Source organism: Narcine bancroftii, chromosome 4 (genome assembly GCF_036971445.1).
Source record: "Narcine bancroftii isolate sNarBan1 chromosome 4, sNarBan1.hap1, whole genome shotgun sequence".
Lineage (NCBI taxonomy): Eukaryota > Metazoa > Chordata > Chondrichthyes > Torpediniformes > Narcinidae > Narcine > Narcine bancroftii.
Window position 1 is genome coordinate 307,073,096 of NC_091472.1, and position 16,426 is coordinate 307,089,521.

General features: G+C 37.2%; 1 protein-coding gene across 1 annotated transcript in view; it reads right to left on the reverse strand.

The window, feature by feature from the left end:
• Positions 1–16,426, reverse strand: part of LOC138762481 (titin-like) — a 383,050-nt gene that overhangs the window by 220,276 nt on the left and 146,348 nt on the right. Inside the window, 15 exon segments of the mRNA XM_069936233.1 lie at positions 900–1,109; positions 1,200–1,460; positions 1,556–1,823; positions 1,933–2,019; positions 2,129–2,312; positions 2,727–3,009; positions 3,107–3,196; positions 6,036–6,323; positions 7,005–7,295; positions 8,335–8,622; positions 8,787–9,074; positions 11,604–11,894; positions 13,622–13,909; positions 14,039–14,326; positions 16,031–16,321. Of these exon segments, the coding sequence (XP_069792334.1) occupies positions 900–1,109; positions 1,200–1,460; positions 1,556–1,823; positions 1,933–2,019; positions 2,129–2,312; positions 2,727–3,009; positions 3,107–3,196; positions 6,036–6,323; positions 7,005–7,295; positions 8,335–8,622; positions 8,787–9,074; positions 11,604–11,894; positions 13,622–13,909; positions 14,039–14,326; positions 16,031–16,321 (3,696 nt within the window).

The following is a 16,426-nucleotide window of genomic DNA, read 5'->3' on the forward strand; positions in this document are numbered from 1 at the left end:
CTGGGATTTACCCTGAGCAGGTAATCACCACCTACAGGAATGAAATCCTGAATCTGACCGAGTGGTGCCGGGCTCATAACCTGATCCCCTAAACACCACAAAAACAAAGGAAATCATTCTGGACTTCAGGAAGCACAGGTCTGACCTGCTCCCCCTCTACATAGATGGTGACTGTGTGACGAGGGTCCACAGTTTCACCCTCCTGGGCATCAATATCTCAGACGACCTCTCCTGGACTGTAAACACTTCAGCAGTCATCAAAAAGGCTCAGAGGTGCCTGTACTTCCTGAGAATGCTCAAAAAAAGCAAGGTGGGTCAGAAGCTGCTGGATACCTTCTACAGTTCCACCAGTCAGAGCATCCTGCTGTACTGCAGCACAGTATGGTTCTCCCATTGCACTGAAGAAGAGCGGCAAAGACTTCAACGGGTGGTGAGGGCAGCAGAAAAGATAATTGGATGTTCCCTACCCTCCCTGAAGGATCTCAACACCTCTCGTTGCCTCAGTAGAGCACAAGCAATAATAAAGGACCCCACCCACCCTGTCCTGCATCTGTTTGACCTACTACCCTCTGGCAGACGCTACAGGTCAATCAAGACAAGAACAAACAGACTCAGAAACAGTTTTTTCCCCCAGGCTGTCTCTATACTGAACACACATATCCACAAATTCCCCTCTCTGTCCTCCACATCTATCATACATACAGCCGACACCCACCCCCCTCCATTCACATAAAGGACATATACGGCACTGTAAATTAAATTATTTATTGAACTTCTGTGGTGCTGCCTGTGGTTGCGTCGCTGCATTGGTAACCTTGAACTGCTGTCATAAATCTCGTTGTATAACTTGTACAATGACAATAAAGCTATTTGAATTTGAATCATTACAGTAAACAAACCTTCATCTTCTGTTGTGACATTATGGATAGTCATAAAATGTCGGCGCCCTTCTCTTCTGAAACTGTATTTTGGACTTTCTTTCAGTACTACTGTGCCTTTGAACCAGGTGACAATGGCATCATCAAAAGAGACTTCACATTCAAATACCGCTGACTCATGTTCATTCACCACAATATCCTGAATTGTCTTTGTGAATTCAATTGGGTGAGCTATAACACACAAAAGCGCAAACAATATCCTGATGCAAAATCCATTCTCAAAGTGCAATTAGATTAACTGAATTCGAAAGAACTACAAACCTTTAACATTTAAATCAGCAGATGTCTCCAGATCTTCAAACCTGCAAGTAAATCGGCCTTGATCCTCTGGTTTCAAGTCACTAATAGTGACTTTCTGTAACTTATCCATGACATCTATGGAATATCTACCTTGCCCCTCAATTCTCCGACCATTTTTAAACCACTTTGTTTTTAGATTTGGTAGGGAAAATTGGCAAACCATGATACAAATATGGCCTTCCTTGCCAGATAGATTTTCAAGATGCTGCTCAACAATAGGTTCTGGAGAACACAAACCCAGTTAAATAAGTTAGATGAGTTAAAAAGACACCAATCAACATTCAGAATTTTAAAAATTAAATACAAATGCCCCTTACCAACAACAGTCAATTTAGCACTTGAGATATGTGGGCCACAGACAATGCGAAAGTTGCCTTGATCTTGCAGATCACAATTTTTAATTTTTAGGCGATGAATGTCACCATCAATGCTAATTTCATACTTGCTGTCTGATTCCAATTTTTCAGTCCCTTTGTACCAGGAAAGTTTGATTTCGGGATAGTTTATCTTTATGGCACATTCAAATACTGCATCTGCATTTGTACGTACAACTTGATGTTCAATATCCTTGATTAATTCAATCGGCTGCAATGAGAATTTAAAAGATAATACTTGTGACTAAAAGCACCCAAAGAAATTCTACAGTGGTATATGAACTGAGGTTATCATTGCAATGTTGAGACAGAAATCTTACCTCCACCTTCTCTATTCTCTGCTGGATATATTGAATGAGTTCATTAAACTCCTCTTCATCAGGACGTCGCTCAAGCTCTTCTATCTCCTTAATAAAGCACCAATTAAACGGAATGACCAAAATGCACGGATGGAGGATATATACTGTCTATAAAAATGTTCATGTTCCATGATACAAATAAACAGAATTTACGTACCACTCTGTGAGTTTCATCTCCTTTGCTGGCTTTCAATTGTTCAATAGCTTGGAGGAGACCACGGAAATCAGTAATTCCATACATACGAGCATATTTTTCATATTCCTTCGGATCAACATTCCTTAAAAGTTCAACAATATCAATATCCTTATCTGCTTCTTCTTCCTTTTTCTTTGATGGTGTTCTTTTAAATTAAAAGGAAAATAATGTTCATTATTACCTCTTTTTTATATACACACACTCACACACACACACACACACATATATATAGTATATCTCAATACTCAATTGTTCATTTTTAAAAATGTATCATATATATGTTTATAAAACATATATATATAAAATACACATACATACAGATATTATACACAATACACACGTGATATACATACACATTATATATATATATATATATATATATATATATAAATATATATAAGTGTATCTCATTACTAAAATCGGTATATTTTAATCACATTTATTTCATTCTATCCACTCAATTAAATAGAACAAATCAGTTGCTAATTTGGAGAGAATTTTTTGTTACGTTATACAAATAATAAAACAATTATCAGATGAAAAATCCAAATTTTCTTACTTCTTCAATTTTGCTCTAAGGTCCGTTTCAACAATTATTTCCTTTTTCTCCTCAATTTCTAAGTTTGCGCTGCTTTCAATTTCACCAAATTTATTTGATGCAACGCATCTATAATGTCCAGAGTCGGTTTTTACCACATCTTTGATTTCAAGTTTGGCCTCTTGTCCCTTTTGTTGTACTATAAATCGGCCACCATGGTTTATTTGTCTCCATTTGCCTTTCACCCATTTGACATTTGGAATGGGATCACCACCAACCTTGGTAATGAATGTTGCAATACCCTCTGAAATGTAAAATGCCACTTTTGAATACTGCATCTTGCAGAAATATTTCATTTTAACCACCATATTCACAGGGAATATATTGAACAGTGCACTTACTTTCCATGACTTTCATGTTCTTTGGTTTCTCAATGAAGAAGATTTTGTCAGGTTGTGGCGGAGAAACCACTTTTTTCACTGCCGCTTTTTCTAGATCAGAACAAATTCAAATAATTTTAATTGGTCTAATTCTTGGAACTCAGTGCAGACCTTCCTAAAAGTAAACTCAGTTGTATGTACACTCTGCACATAAAAATACTGTATGACTTTATACCAAAATTGAAAGCAATAAAGCTTTTTCAGGACCTATTTGTCCCATTATTTCGATCTTGGTGCAAAATAGTTTCCATTCTGATGTAAATTTGTTGATTGTGACTGACCTGCACAGATTGAGAAGGAGCAAGAATGGATTGTTCATTTATCCAAACTAATATTTTCTCTTTTCGACAATGGAAGGTTGTTTTCAAGGGAACAGAACTGAGATTTTTTTTTAGATAATTGGGTGAAAAGGGTAATAATGCCCTAATGAAGTACACAAAAGTGCTCCAGAAACTCAGCAGGTTATGGAGCATCCTTAGAAAGCAAAAGATTGTCTATGTTTCAGCTTGAGCTTCAGGAGTATTAATGGGCTTAATATATTGGAAATAATCTTAAATTTAGCTTGAAACCCTCTCTGTATGAAAGTCACTGAGTTATGTGTATGTGTGGAAGCACCAAAAATGTTAGTTTAGGGATTCAGGGGTTTGGAAATTCGGAAAAATAGGTTTCCTTAATACCCTGTAGAATTGAACTAGTTAATCTATTTTGATCTAAAATGGCATACAAGGCAGGAAGTTCATGAAAACAATAAATACAGGGGATATATGAGAGGTTTTTGGGATGAAATTGGAGTGGGGGTGGAGCAGGCAGGAATTCAATATTGGTTGATGGGAGAGCAGATTCAGAGGAACAAGGATATTGAATGAGTACAATATTTTAGCCCTTTGTACTTACTCTGGTCCTTTAACAAAACAATGGCTACTTTCCATTAATCCTACACTAGTTGATTCAATAAGTTTTGTAAAATAATCAAAGTCCTTCTGCTGATTCTTCCTCAATATTACCTGTCCCTCCACATATCTTCACATCATCCACAAACCTGGCCACAAAGTCATTAATTTGACCATCCAAATCATTTACATAGAGGGTTAAAATTAGCAGGCCCAACACCAATCCCTACGGACACCACTGGTCACCTGCAGCCAGCCAAAAGAGGCTGCTTTACGCTACAAACGCTTAGCCAGATTTTTATCCACGCAAATATCATTTACCAGGGGATCCTATCTTTTTTAGCAGCTTCATGTCCAGCACCTTGTCAAAGGCCTTTGAAAATCAAGTCAACACATGAACAAACTCTACTTTGTCTGCCCTGCTTGTTATTTCCTTAAAGAATGCCAATAAGTTTGTCAGGCAAAATCTCCACTGAAGGAAGCCACGCTGACTTTGACAGCTTCTCAATTCTACACATGAGGATTTTACATCCTTTGATCTGATATCTCTTCTTGCAAAGGATTGGATTTCATTTCTTTTAACTAGCAGAGTTACCCCACCCCCTCAGCCCACCTGCCTATCTTTTTAATATGATGTCAATCCTTGGATGTTTAGCTCCCAGCTGTAAATATTCCTTCAGCCATTTCTCCAATATGTCCGCAACATTGCACCTTCCAATGAGTAACTGCGCTTTAAGCTCACCTACCTTATTTTGTACAACAGCTTCAGTCTCGTGTTCACTACTCTTCTCACACAGTTGGCACAGTTAGAATAGTGGTTAACATCAGCGACCTGGGTTCAAATCCAGTGCTGTCTACAAGGAGTACATATGTTCTTTTCATGACCTGTGTGGGTTTTCCCCGGGTTCTCCTGTTTCCTCCCATCCTCCAAAATATATAGGGCTGTAGTTTAATTGGATGTAATTGAGCAGCACAGATTTCAGTGGCCGGAATCAGTTTTTATAGTGTTGTAATTTTCTTTTTAATTAAAAATTTGTCTTCATGTTAACCAAGTTTTTTTTTAAATTTTCTAAACTTTTTATTCTTTTTTTTTTATTCTGGAGACTATACTTTGTGAGGTGTCTGAGAAGATTCGGTATGTCACCGGATATTCATAAACTTCTCCAGTTGTACCATGGAGAGCGTTCTGGCTGGTTGCCTGGTACGGAGGCATCAACTCTCAAGACAAGAATAAACTTCAGCGAGTTGTTAACGTGGCCTGCAACATCACAGGCGCCAGACTTCACTCCATCAAGGACATCTACATGAGGTGGTGCCTTAAAAAAAGCAGCTTCTATCCTCAAAGACCACCCCCCCCCTCCCACTACCCAGGCCTTGCCCTCTTCACTTTGCTACCATCAGGGTACAGGAGCCTAAAGATGAGCCCTCGATGGCTCAAGGACAGCTTCTTCCCCACAGCCATCAGATTCCTGAATAATCAATAAACCATAGAAACTGCCTTACTTTTTGTGCAATATTACATTTTTTATAGTAATGTCATAAGATGGTTTTAATATGAACATTTCGACTATGATCCTGCCACAAAACAAAAAATATCACGACTGGTTCATGGCAATAAATTCTGACTTCAAAAACTCCCCTGCACTTTCATTCTCTTTTACATATTTTTCCAATCTGTTGAACCCACCCTTCAGATGCCCTGAATCATGTTAAAATTTAGAATCTATGACTCCAAGAAGGAGAAATGGCAGCGCAGCACAAATGGCCGAGTCCAGTTAGGGAACTTCAATTTGTAAACATAACCAAGCCATCCAGATCACATGCATAGCCAAGGAATCCCCTTTTGTCGTTCAGGACAATAAATGATAGATCTCAAAGACAACATCGATATTTCACTAATACAAGAATTTGAATGTTTAACAAAACATGATTTTAAGATTTTGTGGTATTCTTACATTTTTTATAGAATAATAGAAAATTAATTCTTATCTACCCCATACCTTGGATTGTTAATTTGGCTTTTGAACTGTCACTTCCAGCCTCATTTGTGGCTTTACATAGGTAGTCACCACTATCTGTTTTTGCAGCTGTTTTAATTTCTAGGGTAGCTGTGCCACCCAAGAAAGACATATTCATTGTTTTAGATGGTTTTATTTCTTTCCTATCTTTGAACCATTGTAGTTTAATTGGTTCAGACCCATGGACATGACAGCTTAGCTGAACGGACTCTTCTTCAGTTATAGTCATTGGTTTAAGTGGAATATCAAAGACCGGTGTCTTCTTAAGTTCTAAAACAACAACATAATAAATGTTAATATTTAATGCAGTAAAGTTCCATTGTCACTTTATATGCCCTCTCCCCTTTGATATCAGGCCTTAATATTTACAAATCAACACATTTCTTCTTTCATTTAGGAATATTTAACTGCAGATTTAACACCATTTGCATAAAGCAGTTGACTAGATGGACATCTTATCTACCATTCAAACCTTCATAAAGTATCTTTTCTCTACACCAGTGCAATTATAATGTATGCCATCACTTGCAGTAATTTTCCCAACCAACTTTGATGGCTCCTCCTAGAAAAAGGATGTACAAAAACACCACCACCCGCAGGATCATACTTAAGCTGCAAAACATTTGGACTCTGAAATAAATCAAGCTCTTTCACCATGTCATATTCAAAATCTTGAATTCCCTCCCAGCAGCAAAATGGGCTAGCTTTTCTAGGTCATGATACAAGATGACTGCCAAAGGGACAATGGGAATTGGCAATGAACGATGACCTTGCCAGTATGCCCACAGTGAAAAATTAACAACTCATGACAGTTATGTATATTATCTACTGCAAGTCATTGATTAAAAGTCAAGATCTAAACCAACCATGTACAAGAAAAGTTGATAACAGACGTTAAACAATTAGCAGACTTAAATCTCCCGAGTTAAATAATGAATACCCTTCACTAACCTTTGATCAATAAAGACACATTAAACTTCACAGTGCCTGCTTCATTGGATGCTTCACAATTATACACACCAGAATTAGCAAGCTGTGCTTTCTTAATGGTCAATATTACTACATTATTTTTAAATGATAATTCATAATTTTCACTTTGCACGATTTCTTGCTCATCTTTGAACCAAGTTATGGATAATGGTTGTGAACCAGTAACACGAGCTTCAAGTTTTATCGATTTTCCTTCTACATCCTGTATTGTTTCAAGAGGTTTTTTGCTAAAGTTTGGTGGAATTTTACGATCTGTAACAGAAAGGAATAGTATCTTGAATATCATACACATCCAACTGGCCTGAAACATGCTGCCATTAGCCAAAAGTTCCAATTGAATGGCAGTTCAAATGCAATCTGCAGAAGTGTGGAAAATTTAAGGTGGGGAATTTGTTTCCTGTCATATACAAGATCACACCTGGTACAAGATCCAAGACCCTAGAGACTTAATTGGGATTGTTAAGTCAATATTTTAGAAGGCAAATGTATTACTTTGCAATTTTGTATATTTTTTTTATTTTGACCCTTTACTCATTTCTAGACATTCTGGAATGTTAATATCTCTATTTTTGATTAATTAAAAAAAATGTTACTTTTGAAATTTTTTGCATTTACAAATAATAAAATCAATTAGCTTCATCTCAAGGTTTGTCAGCTGCTGGAGAGATTTCCAGGGCAGGGCAAGGCAACCTTTTTCATCATTTTGATAAAATATTGCTGGACTCCAGAATGTAGAAGTCCGATCAGTTAGGCCCTTCGCAATGTGCTCCAGTAAGGGTGGATATAGACAGAGATTTGTGCATAAAAACGTCCAGATATATATTTTCTTCCTGTCTTTAGTAATATTGATCTGCCATGAGTAAAAAGTATTTGCTCAGGATCTGAGCATATTCTTGACTGAGAACTACATGATTTTGAATGCTCTTGGAATGAAGAAGGATGGGCAAGGACAGGAAACTGGATTCATGTTGGAAGTTTAGCGTAGGACTTGTTGAATAGTATAACAGGTTATTTGGGTTAATCCTGCCACAAATCTTTAAAATTATGCCTCAAGAAATTTATGGTAGATGGTTCTTATTTAAATAAATAGTTAATGATCAACAATAAGAAAATCCATCTGTCATGTTGTTATTTATCATAGATTTATCTTATTAAAGTAATTGCTAATGAGACATTGAGGAAAGTTAAAATAAGAATTCCACAACAAAACAAAACCAAAATTAAAAAAAATGGTCATTTCATTCGATAATTAAAAGCTAGAATCATTTTATAACTGTTATCGAGTAATAACCTTTCACAGTCACTTGAGTTTTGCAGGAATCCTTTCCAATAACATTGCTGGCCTCACAAATGTATTGACCAGCATCTCCCTTGTCTGCTTTCAGAATTGTCAGATGAGGTGTATTTTCCACAAACGTTATCTTGTAATTGCCCCCTGATCGAATCTCCTTGCCATTCTTCAACCAAGTCACTTTAATTGGGGAAGACCCAATTAAATGACCTTCAAGATCCACAGTTTTCCCAATTGTAACTTCCATTGGTTCTAGTTTTTTGTCAAATTGAGGTGCATCTCTAGACTCTGCAAAAACAAAAGAATTGTGTTGTAAATGTTCCAGCAGAAAACTATTAACATCCAGCAATGAATTAAGATGCTAGTTATGAATGTGTTAATAGTATGATGTTGTGGTAAATTTAGTTAATTGATTAAAGTAGCTGAAGTGATAAATATTTAACCCATCATACCTTTAAGAGATAGTTTTGAACTGCATGATGCAACTCCAACGATGTTGGTAGCTTTACAAGTGTATTCACCAACATGATTCATCTCAGTTTTCAGAATTTTAAGAAAAGCAGCATTTTCTATAAATGATATAATTATGTTTTCTCCAGGGATCAATTTGATACCATCTTTATACCAAGAAGTTTCAATAGGAGCTGAACCGGCAGTAGAGCATTCAAATGTTACTGGTAATCCCAGAGTGACTTCCATATTTTCAATTTTTCTTAAGAAAGTAGGTGGAATTTTGTGCTCTGCAAGATTAAAAAATGAAAGTAAATCAACTACCTTACTTGTCATGTGTACAAGAAATATTCGGTAATTCGTGTACAAAAATACTGACAACTTTCTGAACTCCAAGCATTTACATCCTCTCACCATTAAAACAAGCTTATTGCATTCTGTACAATGCAACAAATCATTCTAAGCCACTTTAAAACTTGCATTCCAACTAACAGCAGGCCACTAAGGCTGCAGTTTTCAATTTCTCCTAAGTGCACTTGCCCACCAACTTTCACAGGACCATCTAGCTATAAGAAAGCACCTTCAGTATTCCTCTCCAAGTTATACAATATTTCAACTTGGAAAGATATTGTCATAATTATCAGGACTAACTCACGGAATTAATTTCCTATAGGCATTATGATCTATCTTTTCTGAAAACCTATGTCATATCCGAGAAGGTGGTTTCAAGCACCATTAGGGTCGGTAATAACTGCTGCCAATTCTAAGAAATGAATGAAAACAATATCTGCATATTGTCTGCAGCAAGTCATTGGTTAAAAAATGCAATCAATGTAATTTTAAAGCTCTATAACATGTCCCTTGAGCTCATGAATATTTAGAAATGAGCACATGTCTGTTTTGAATGAACTCAACAGCTTTCAATCTGCTGGGCCAGAGAATTCCAAAGATTTACCACTGTACGAGTGAACATTTGTTTTCTTCAGTCGAAATTATATTAAGACCAAGAGTTCTGTTTCTAGATGCTGCAATCAAGGGAAACATACTTAATTTCAAATCCTTTCCAAAATTTCATCAACATCTCTTTTCATTCTCCACAAAATTATCTTTATGCAAGCAAAAATCAGAATCCATGAAATCAGCTTAGGAAATCTTCAAGATGTTCCTTTTTGGACAAGTACATTCTTTGTTGGATAAAGAAATCAAAACTGTACTCAATTCTTCAAGTGCAATTTCACCCACGATTATGGCCTTTGCTATAGTATTTATTTGGCCCTGTAATGAAATCTCTCATTATAAATGTTAACATATCACTTGTTCCCTCCCGCCCCCCTCCCCACCACCAAACACTCTCTATTCTAGCATTATGGCTTTAAGAAACTTGCGTACAAATACACTCAAATCCCTTTGAACATCAGTGCAATCTATTTCTCACAATTTAATAATTATTTTTCTCCACTCTTCATCAAAATGGAAGATCTTACATTCTCCCACATTATATTCTATCTGCCATGTTCATTTGGTCCATTCATTTTCTCTCAAAACATTCTTCTCTGTGCTCACATTCCTATCCACTTGATTATCATCAACAAATTTAGGAATGGAATGCTTGGTCCCCTCAGCCAAATTTCTGATGAATGGATAGAGCCACTTCTAAAATCTTACCAACCTGAGAAGCATATGTTGATTCCCACTCCTTTTTTTCGGCTCATAAATTCTTAATCTATGCCAGCATGTTACCTTGAATCCATGTGCTCTGATTTTGCTGGCTAACCTCCTTATTGAAAGCCTTCCCAAAATTCATTCGACTAATTTGTCCTCACAATCTTAAATCACGTTTGATGAATTTACTGAACTTTTTCTTTCTTTCATAAATCCTCGTTCAATCTCAATTTCAAAATGTACAGGGGTTATACGTTAATTGGGTTATTTGGGTGACATGGGCTCGGGCTGGAGGGCCTTTATGTCTAAATTTAAACAAAAATCGTTCAATTCTATTATCCTCTTCAAGGATGCTCTGTCATTGAATCTTTCAACAGGTTTTAGCTCTTTCCCTACTACTGATGTGAGATTAACATGTGGGCTGCCTTTTTGTATCCTCCCTTCCTTTCTGTAATAGAGGGGTCGCATTTGCTATTCTCTAATTCATCGGAATGAATGCAGAATGCAATGGAACTTGGAAGATGCCAGCTAGAACATTCCTCATTTTTCAACTCATTCCTTTCAAAACTCTCAGATATATATCATCTCATCCTTCATATTTATCAGCTTGTAAGTTCACTAAATCTTTGAGCAATTTTCTTGACTGACAGTCGGTGCGTTCTCTTATTCTTTCAAGACGCATGATGTTCCATTATGGATGGCAGGCTTTGTGCATCTGCTTCAACGAAGACAAATATAAAATAATTGTTTAATATCACTTCCACCTCCTTATAAATTCTTTGGCCTCCATCTGTAAGGGGTCTTCACGTTCTTGCTAGTTTGTTTAATCTAGCAATGCTCTCACAATTCAATTTTATATTTCTTAACAGTCTATTCTTGTAGTCTATCTAGTCTTCACGTATCAGTTTTCTTGTTCTGACTTCATTGAATTCGAAAATGCTCCCAATCTACAGACCTGCTGAAATTTCCAGTGACTTTATAAGGTTCTTCATTTTCCTTCGTACTATTTTTAATTTATTTTGTTAACCATGGATAAAATAGTCATCCTTTTAGGTCTGGTACCTCAAAGGACTAAATTTCTACAAAAACATTTTTAAAAGATACCAACAAATATGACCAAGGAAACAAAAGAATTTGCAACTCATCCCTTCACTGACCTTTGATTAGTACAGACACATTTAACCTTGAACTGCCTGCATTATTGGAGGCTTCACATGAATAAATACCAGAATCGTCAAGCTGTGCTTTCTTCATGTCCAATGTTGTTACATTATTTTTAAATGATAATTCGTAATTTTCATTTTGCAAGATCTCTTGCTCATCTTTGAACCAGGTTACAGATAATGGTTGCGAACCGGAAACATAACCTTCAAGTTTTACAGATTTTCCTTCTGTCTCCTGTATCATTTCAGGAGGTTTTTTAGTAAATCTTGGTGGAATTTTATAATCTGCAACAGAATGAAGTAGCACTATGAATATCCCATACATCCAAATTGGCTTAAACATGGTGACCTTTACAATGGGTCCAGCCTGAACAGCTCTCATTGAGGTGGTCCATGGCAGTTTTCTGAATGTTAACATGGACTTACTGTTAGTTCATTGCAGGACTGAACTTCAGAGATGGTGTAACATTGTGCTGGGGAGGTTGTTTCTTGAACTATGGACAAGATCGAAGACCAGGTTGATCTCAATGCGAATTGTACAGCAAAAATTCAGAAGTAAGAAGCATTATGCTTTTAATTTTGTATTTGCTCAGGTTTGTTGCTAATCTTAAGTATGGTACTTTAATGAGATGCAAGTATTATTTTTTAATCTATAAAAACAATTTACTTACATTTTAATAGTTTTGGACCTGCTACTGAATGTCAGACAATTTTTAAAAAAATCGGTAAAATAATTAGCAATTTCTACAGCTGGCAAAGCCTGTCCCCTGCATTGTCGGCTTTAAGGAAGTTTCTTGAAAAGGCACTCTTTTTTTTTGCACCACCTGATGGAAATGCTGCTGGACTCCAAGGTGTAGAAAATCATTAAAATAGACCTTTGCAGTGGGCTCTGGTAATAGCAATTGCAATTTAGGTAGGGAACCAGATTAACGTGATCAAAATTTCTTCAGTGACATTCTTCGGAACCTGGCAGTGTACTGAAAATCTGTGCCGACCAACAAAGCTGGAGTGTCACAGACATTTTCAGTCTCTCACTGCTGCAATCGGAGGGTCCTATCTGCTTCAAAATGAAATCAATCATTCAGGTGCGCAAGAAGAGAAGAGGGAGCTGCTTCAATGACTACCACCCAGCAGCACTCACATCCACTGGTAATGAAATGCTTTGCGAGGTTGGTTGTGGCCAGAATGAACTTGGACCTAAGAAAAGACTTGGCGCCACCACAATTTGCCTACAACCACCATCATTCCACAGCAGATACAATCTCACTGGTTCTCCACTCAGCCCTGGATCACCTGGACAACAGCAATACATACATCAGGTTGCTTTTCATCGATTATTGCTCAGCTTTTAAAACCATCAGCCCCTCAGAAATTTGCCTTTACAAAATTCAAATATCACTCCCCTAAAGTTTGATATATGGAGTAAAATTTGTTCCATGGAATTTAAGTGAAAAGTAAATATTTACTTTCACACAATATTTATTCTTTAGGAATTCACATTTCTTGAAGCACGTGCAAATGACTTGGCATTAAATTACAGAAAATCACAAAACAGACTGTTTTCTAGGGATGCAAACATCCCATAATGCAATGATCATCTGTATTGGGGATCTATCAGAATGAAGAGGATGGGAAAAGCACAGGAAATTGGAGTTGATGTGCACGTACAGCCTTGTTCTTGTTAAACGATGGACCAGGCTGTTTATTTCATCATACTCCCATTCTTTGGCTCTCATATGCTCATCATACACCTCAGTAAATGAAGGGTAGAGACTAATATGTTACTAAAATAAAGAACTAATGATCAGGGTGAAAACAATTTTTGGCATTATTTTTCACAGTTATATTTGTTCTTTTAAGATCATGCCGGGAAAGCATAATATAACAAAAATCAACCAAATCACTTGCCAGAATCACTTAGAAATCGCAAAACATTCTCCTTCAAAATTTATAAATCTTAGACTCATAAGATTCATAAAAGAGTAAAGACCATAACTGTTATTCAGCCATACCTTTCACAATCACTTGAGTTTTGCATGAATCCTTTCCAATATCATTGCTGGCCTCACAAATGTATTGACCAGCATCTTCTTGGTTTGCTTTCAGAATGATCAGATGAGGTGTATTTTCCACACACGTTATCTTGCAGTTGCTATCTGATCGAATCTCTTTGCCATCCTTCAACCAAGTAACTTTAATTGGAGGAGAGCCAATTAGGTGGCATTCGAGGTTCATAGTTTGCCCAGTTGTTACCTCCACTGCTTCCAGTTTTTTGTCAAACAGAGGAGCAACTCTAGACTCTAAAAACATAAAGATATTATAGTCTGTTGTGAAAGTATTCATTGCAAAGTCATAAGCTTTATCAATGAGAAATCAAAGCAGGCATCAATATAAAATTAAAGTAAATGGAATTAACTAAAGAATCGTACCTTTGAGAGCTAGTTTTGAACTACATGACACAATTCCAATTGTGTTGGAAGCTCTGCAAGTGTATTCACCAGAATGATTCAACTCAGTTTTAAGAATTTTAAGAGATGCGGTATTCTCTATGAAAGATATAATTAAGTTTTCTCCAGGGACCAATTTTACACCATCTTTAAACCAAGAAGTTTCTATAGGAGCTGAACCAGCAGTAAAACAGTCAAATATTACAGGTTGACCAAGAGTTACTTCCATATTCTTAGTTTTTCTGATGAACGAAGGTGCAGATTTATGTTCTGTAAAATAAATCACCATGAATTGTTAAAAAAAAACATCATGGTTTCTCACTTGTTCTCTGTACCCACATGTTAACTTTCAGTAATTCATACTCAAAGAAACCCAGGTCTCTTGAAAAACTAAAAATGTTCTATTTCTCACCATAAAGTAATTGATATTATCCCAGACAAATTGGCACCACTTCCACATTCTAACCCACTTTCAATATCCATTTCCTCCATTATCAGTGCGGCATGACATCTCTGACAGCATTTCCTACTCTAAGATGGCGCACTCAGAACACACCCACTTGAAAGTTCCTTTGCAAGTTGCTTCATATTTTGGCCATGAAATAACTTGTACCCCGAGTCTTCATTACTCACAAGAGAAAAGGAGAGGGTCTTCCAGTGTAAAACAAAAAAAGCATGGACACCATTAAGGTGTTGAACAGAAAAGTCTGTAGACATTGGGGTTGCAGTGCCATGCACTAAAGTGTTGGAGAAACTCAGCAGGTCAGGCAGCGTTTATAGGAAAGGTAACCAATGTTTCAGGCCTGAGCCCTTCATCAAGGTATGAGCAAAAATCAGGCAAACAGCTGCATCAAAAAAGGTTGAGGGAGAAGGGACAGGCAGGGGGAGGAGCACAGGCAAGAGGTCATCGGTATATGGGTAGAAGAGGAAAAGGCTGAGAAGTGGGGGGGGGGGGGGGGGAGTCTGAATGGCGAGGGAAGGGAAGAGGTGGGGAGCTGGAGGAAAGAAGGCATAGGAGTAGGGAAGCTCTCGGGGGAGGTTGATGTCAATGTCATCTGGTTGGAGGGAGTGCCCAGACTAGATACAAGGTGTTTTTCCTCCACTCTTTGGGTGGCCATGGTTTGGCAGTGCATGAAGCCATGAATAGACATGTTGGTGTGGGTATTAAAATGGTTGGCCACTAGGAGGTCCCTGATACTGCAGCAGAAAGAGTGAAGGTGCATAACGAAATGATCCCCCAGTCTGCACCTCGCCTCTCCAATGTAGAGGAGGCCACAAAGGGTGCATTGGATGCAATAGGATGGCCCCTGCTGATTGGCAAAATGATGTGCTGCTTCACTTGGAAGAACTCTTTGGGGCCTCAAAAAAAATGGTGAGTGAGGAGGTGTGACTTCCCTTTTGTACCCAATAATCTTCCAAATACACCTAAACCCGCCCTATAATCCTTTAAAAAAGTTCACTCACATTAGATTATTTAAATACCCCTGAGGCAATGATATTAGTTACTTCAGTTGAATACATTTATACTTGCAAACACATTAGTTTTGAAATCATAAGGTACAGCTGTGTAAATGAAGTGTGCTCTCCATTTGAACAGCACTTAAGCCATATGACCCAGGTCGACTGGAAAATGATCACTGTATTTATACAGACATTGACTGAAGCATCAACATATACATGCACTTAGGTATGTGTGTTCAGGACAGCCTCACGGATAAGTGAACTGTAAATCTACTAATGATGAGCACTGATCGTATACATTGGTCGAAGGACAAGTCTTAAACAACTGTGGAGAGAAAACAGTTGATGGCTGACAACTGAGCTTTAGAATAATACCCTTTAAATGCCTATTAGACAAAAGAAATATGAATGCATGTAAGATTTAAAAATATTGCCAATGCATTAGACTAAACAGTATAGAATTTGCAAATATAAGCTTTGCCAGTCCTTGTATCACTAAAAGCCATCACTAACCTTGGATCTGTACAGATACTTTAAAGTTTGCAGTGCCTACTTCATTGGATGCTTCACAATTATATACACCAGAATCAGCAAGCTGTGCTTTCTTAATGGTCAATAGTACTATTTTATTTTTAAATGATAATTCATAATTTTCATTATGCAAGATCTCTTGCTCATCTTTGAACCAGGTTATAGATAATGGTTGCGAACCAGAAACACGAGCTTCAAGTTTTATAGATTTTCCTTCTGAATCTTGGATTGTTTCAAGAGGTTTTTTGGTAAAGCTTGGTGGAATTTTACGATCTGTAACAGACAGAAGATGCGCTGTGAAAATGATAGACAACCAGCTGGCATAAAGCTTGCAAACTGCTGCGAGCACTTCCAACTGGAACCATTTCCACTTTGCTT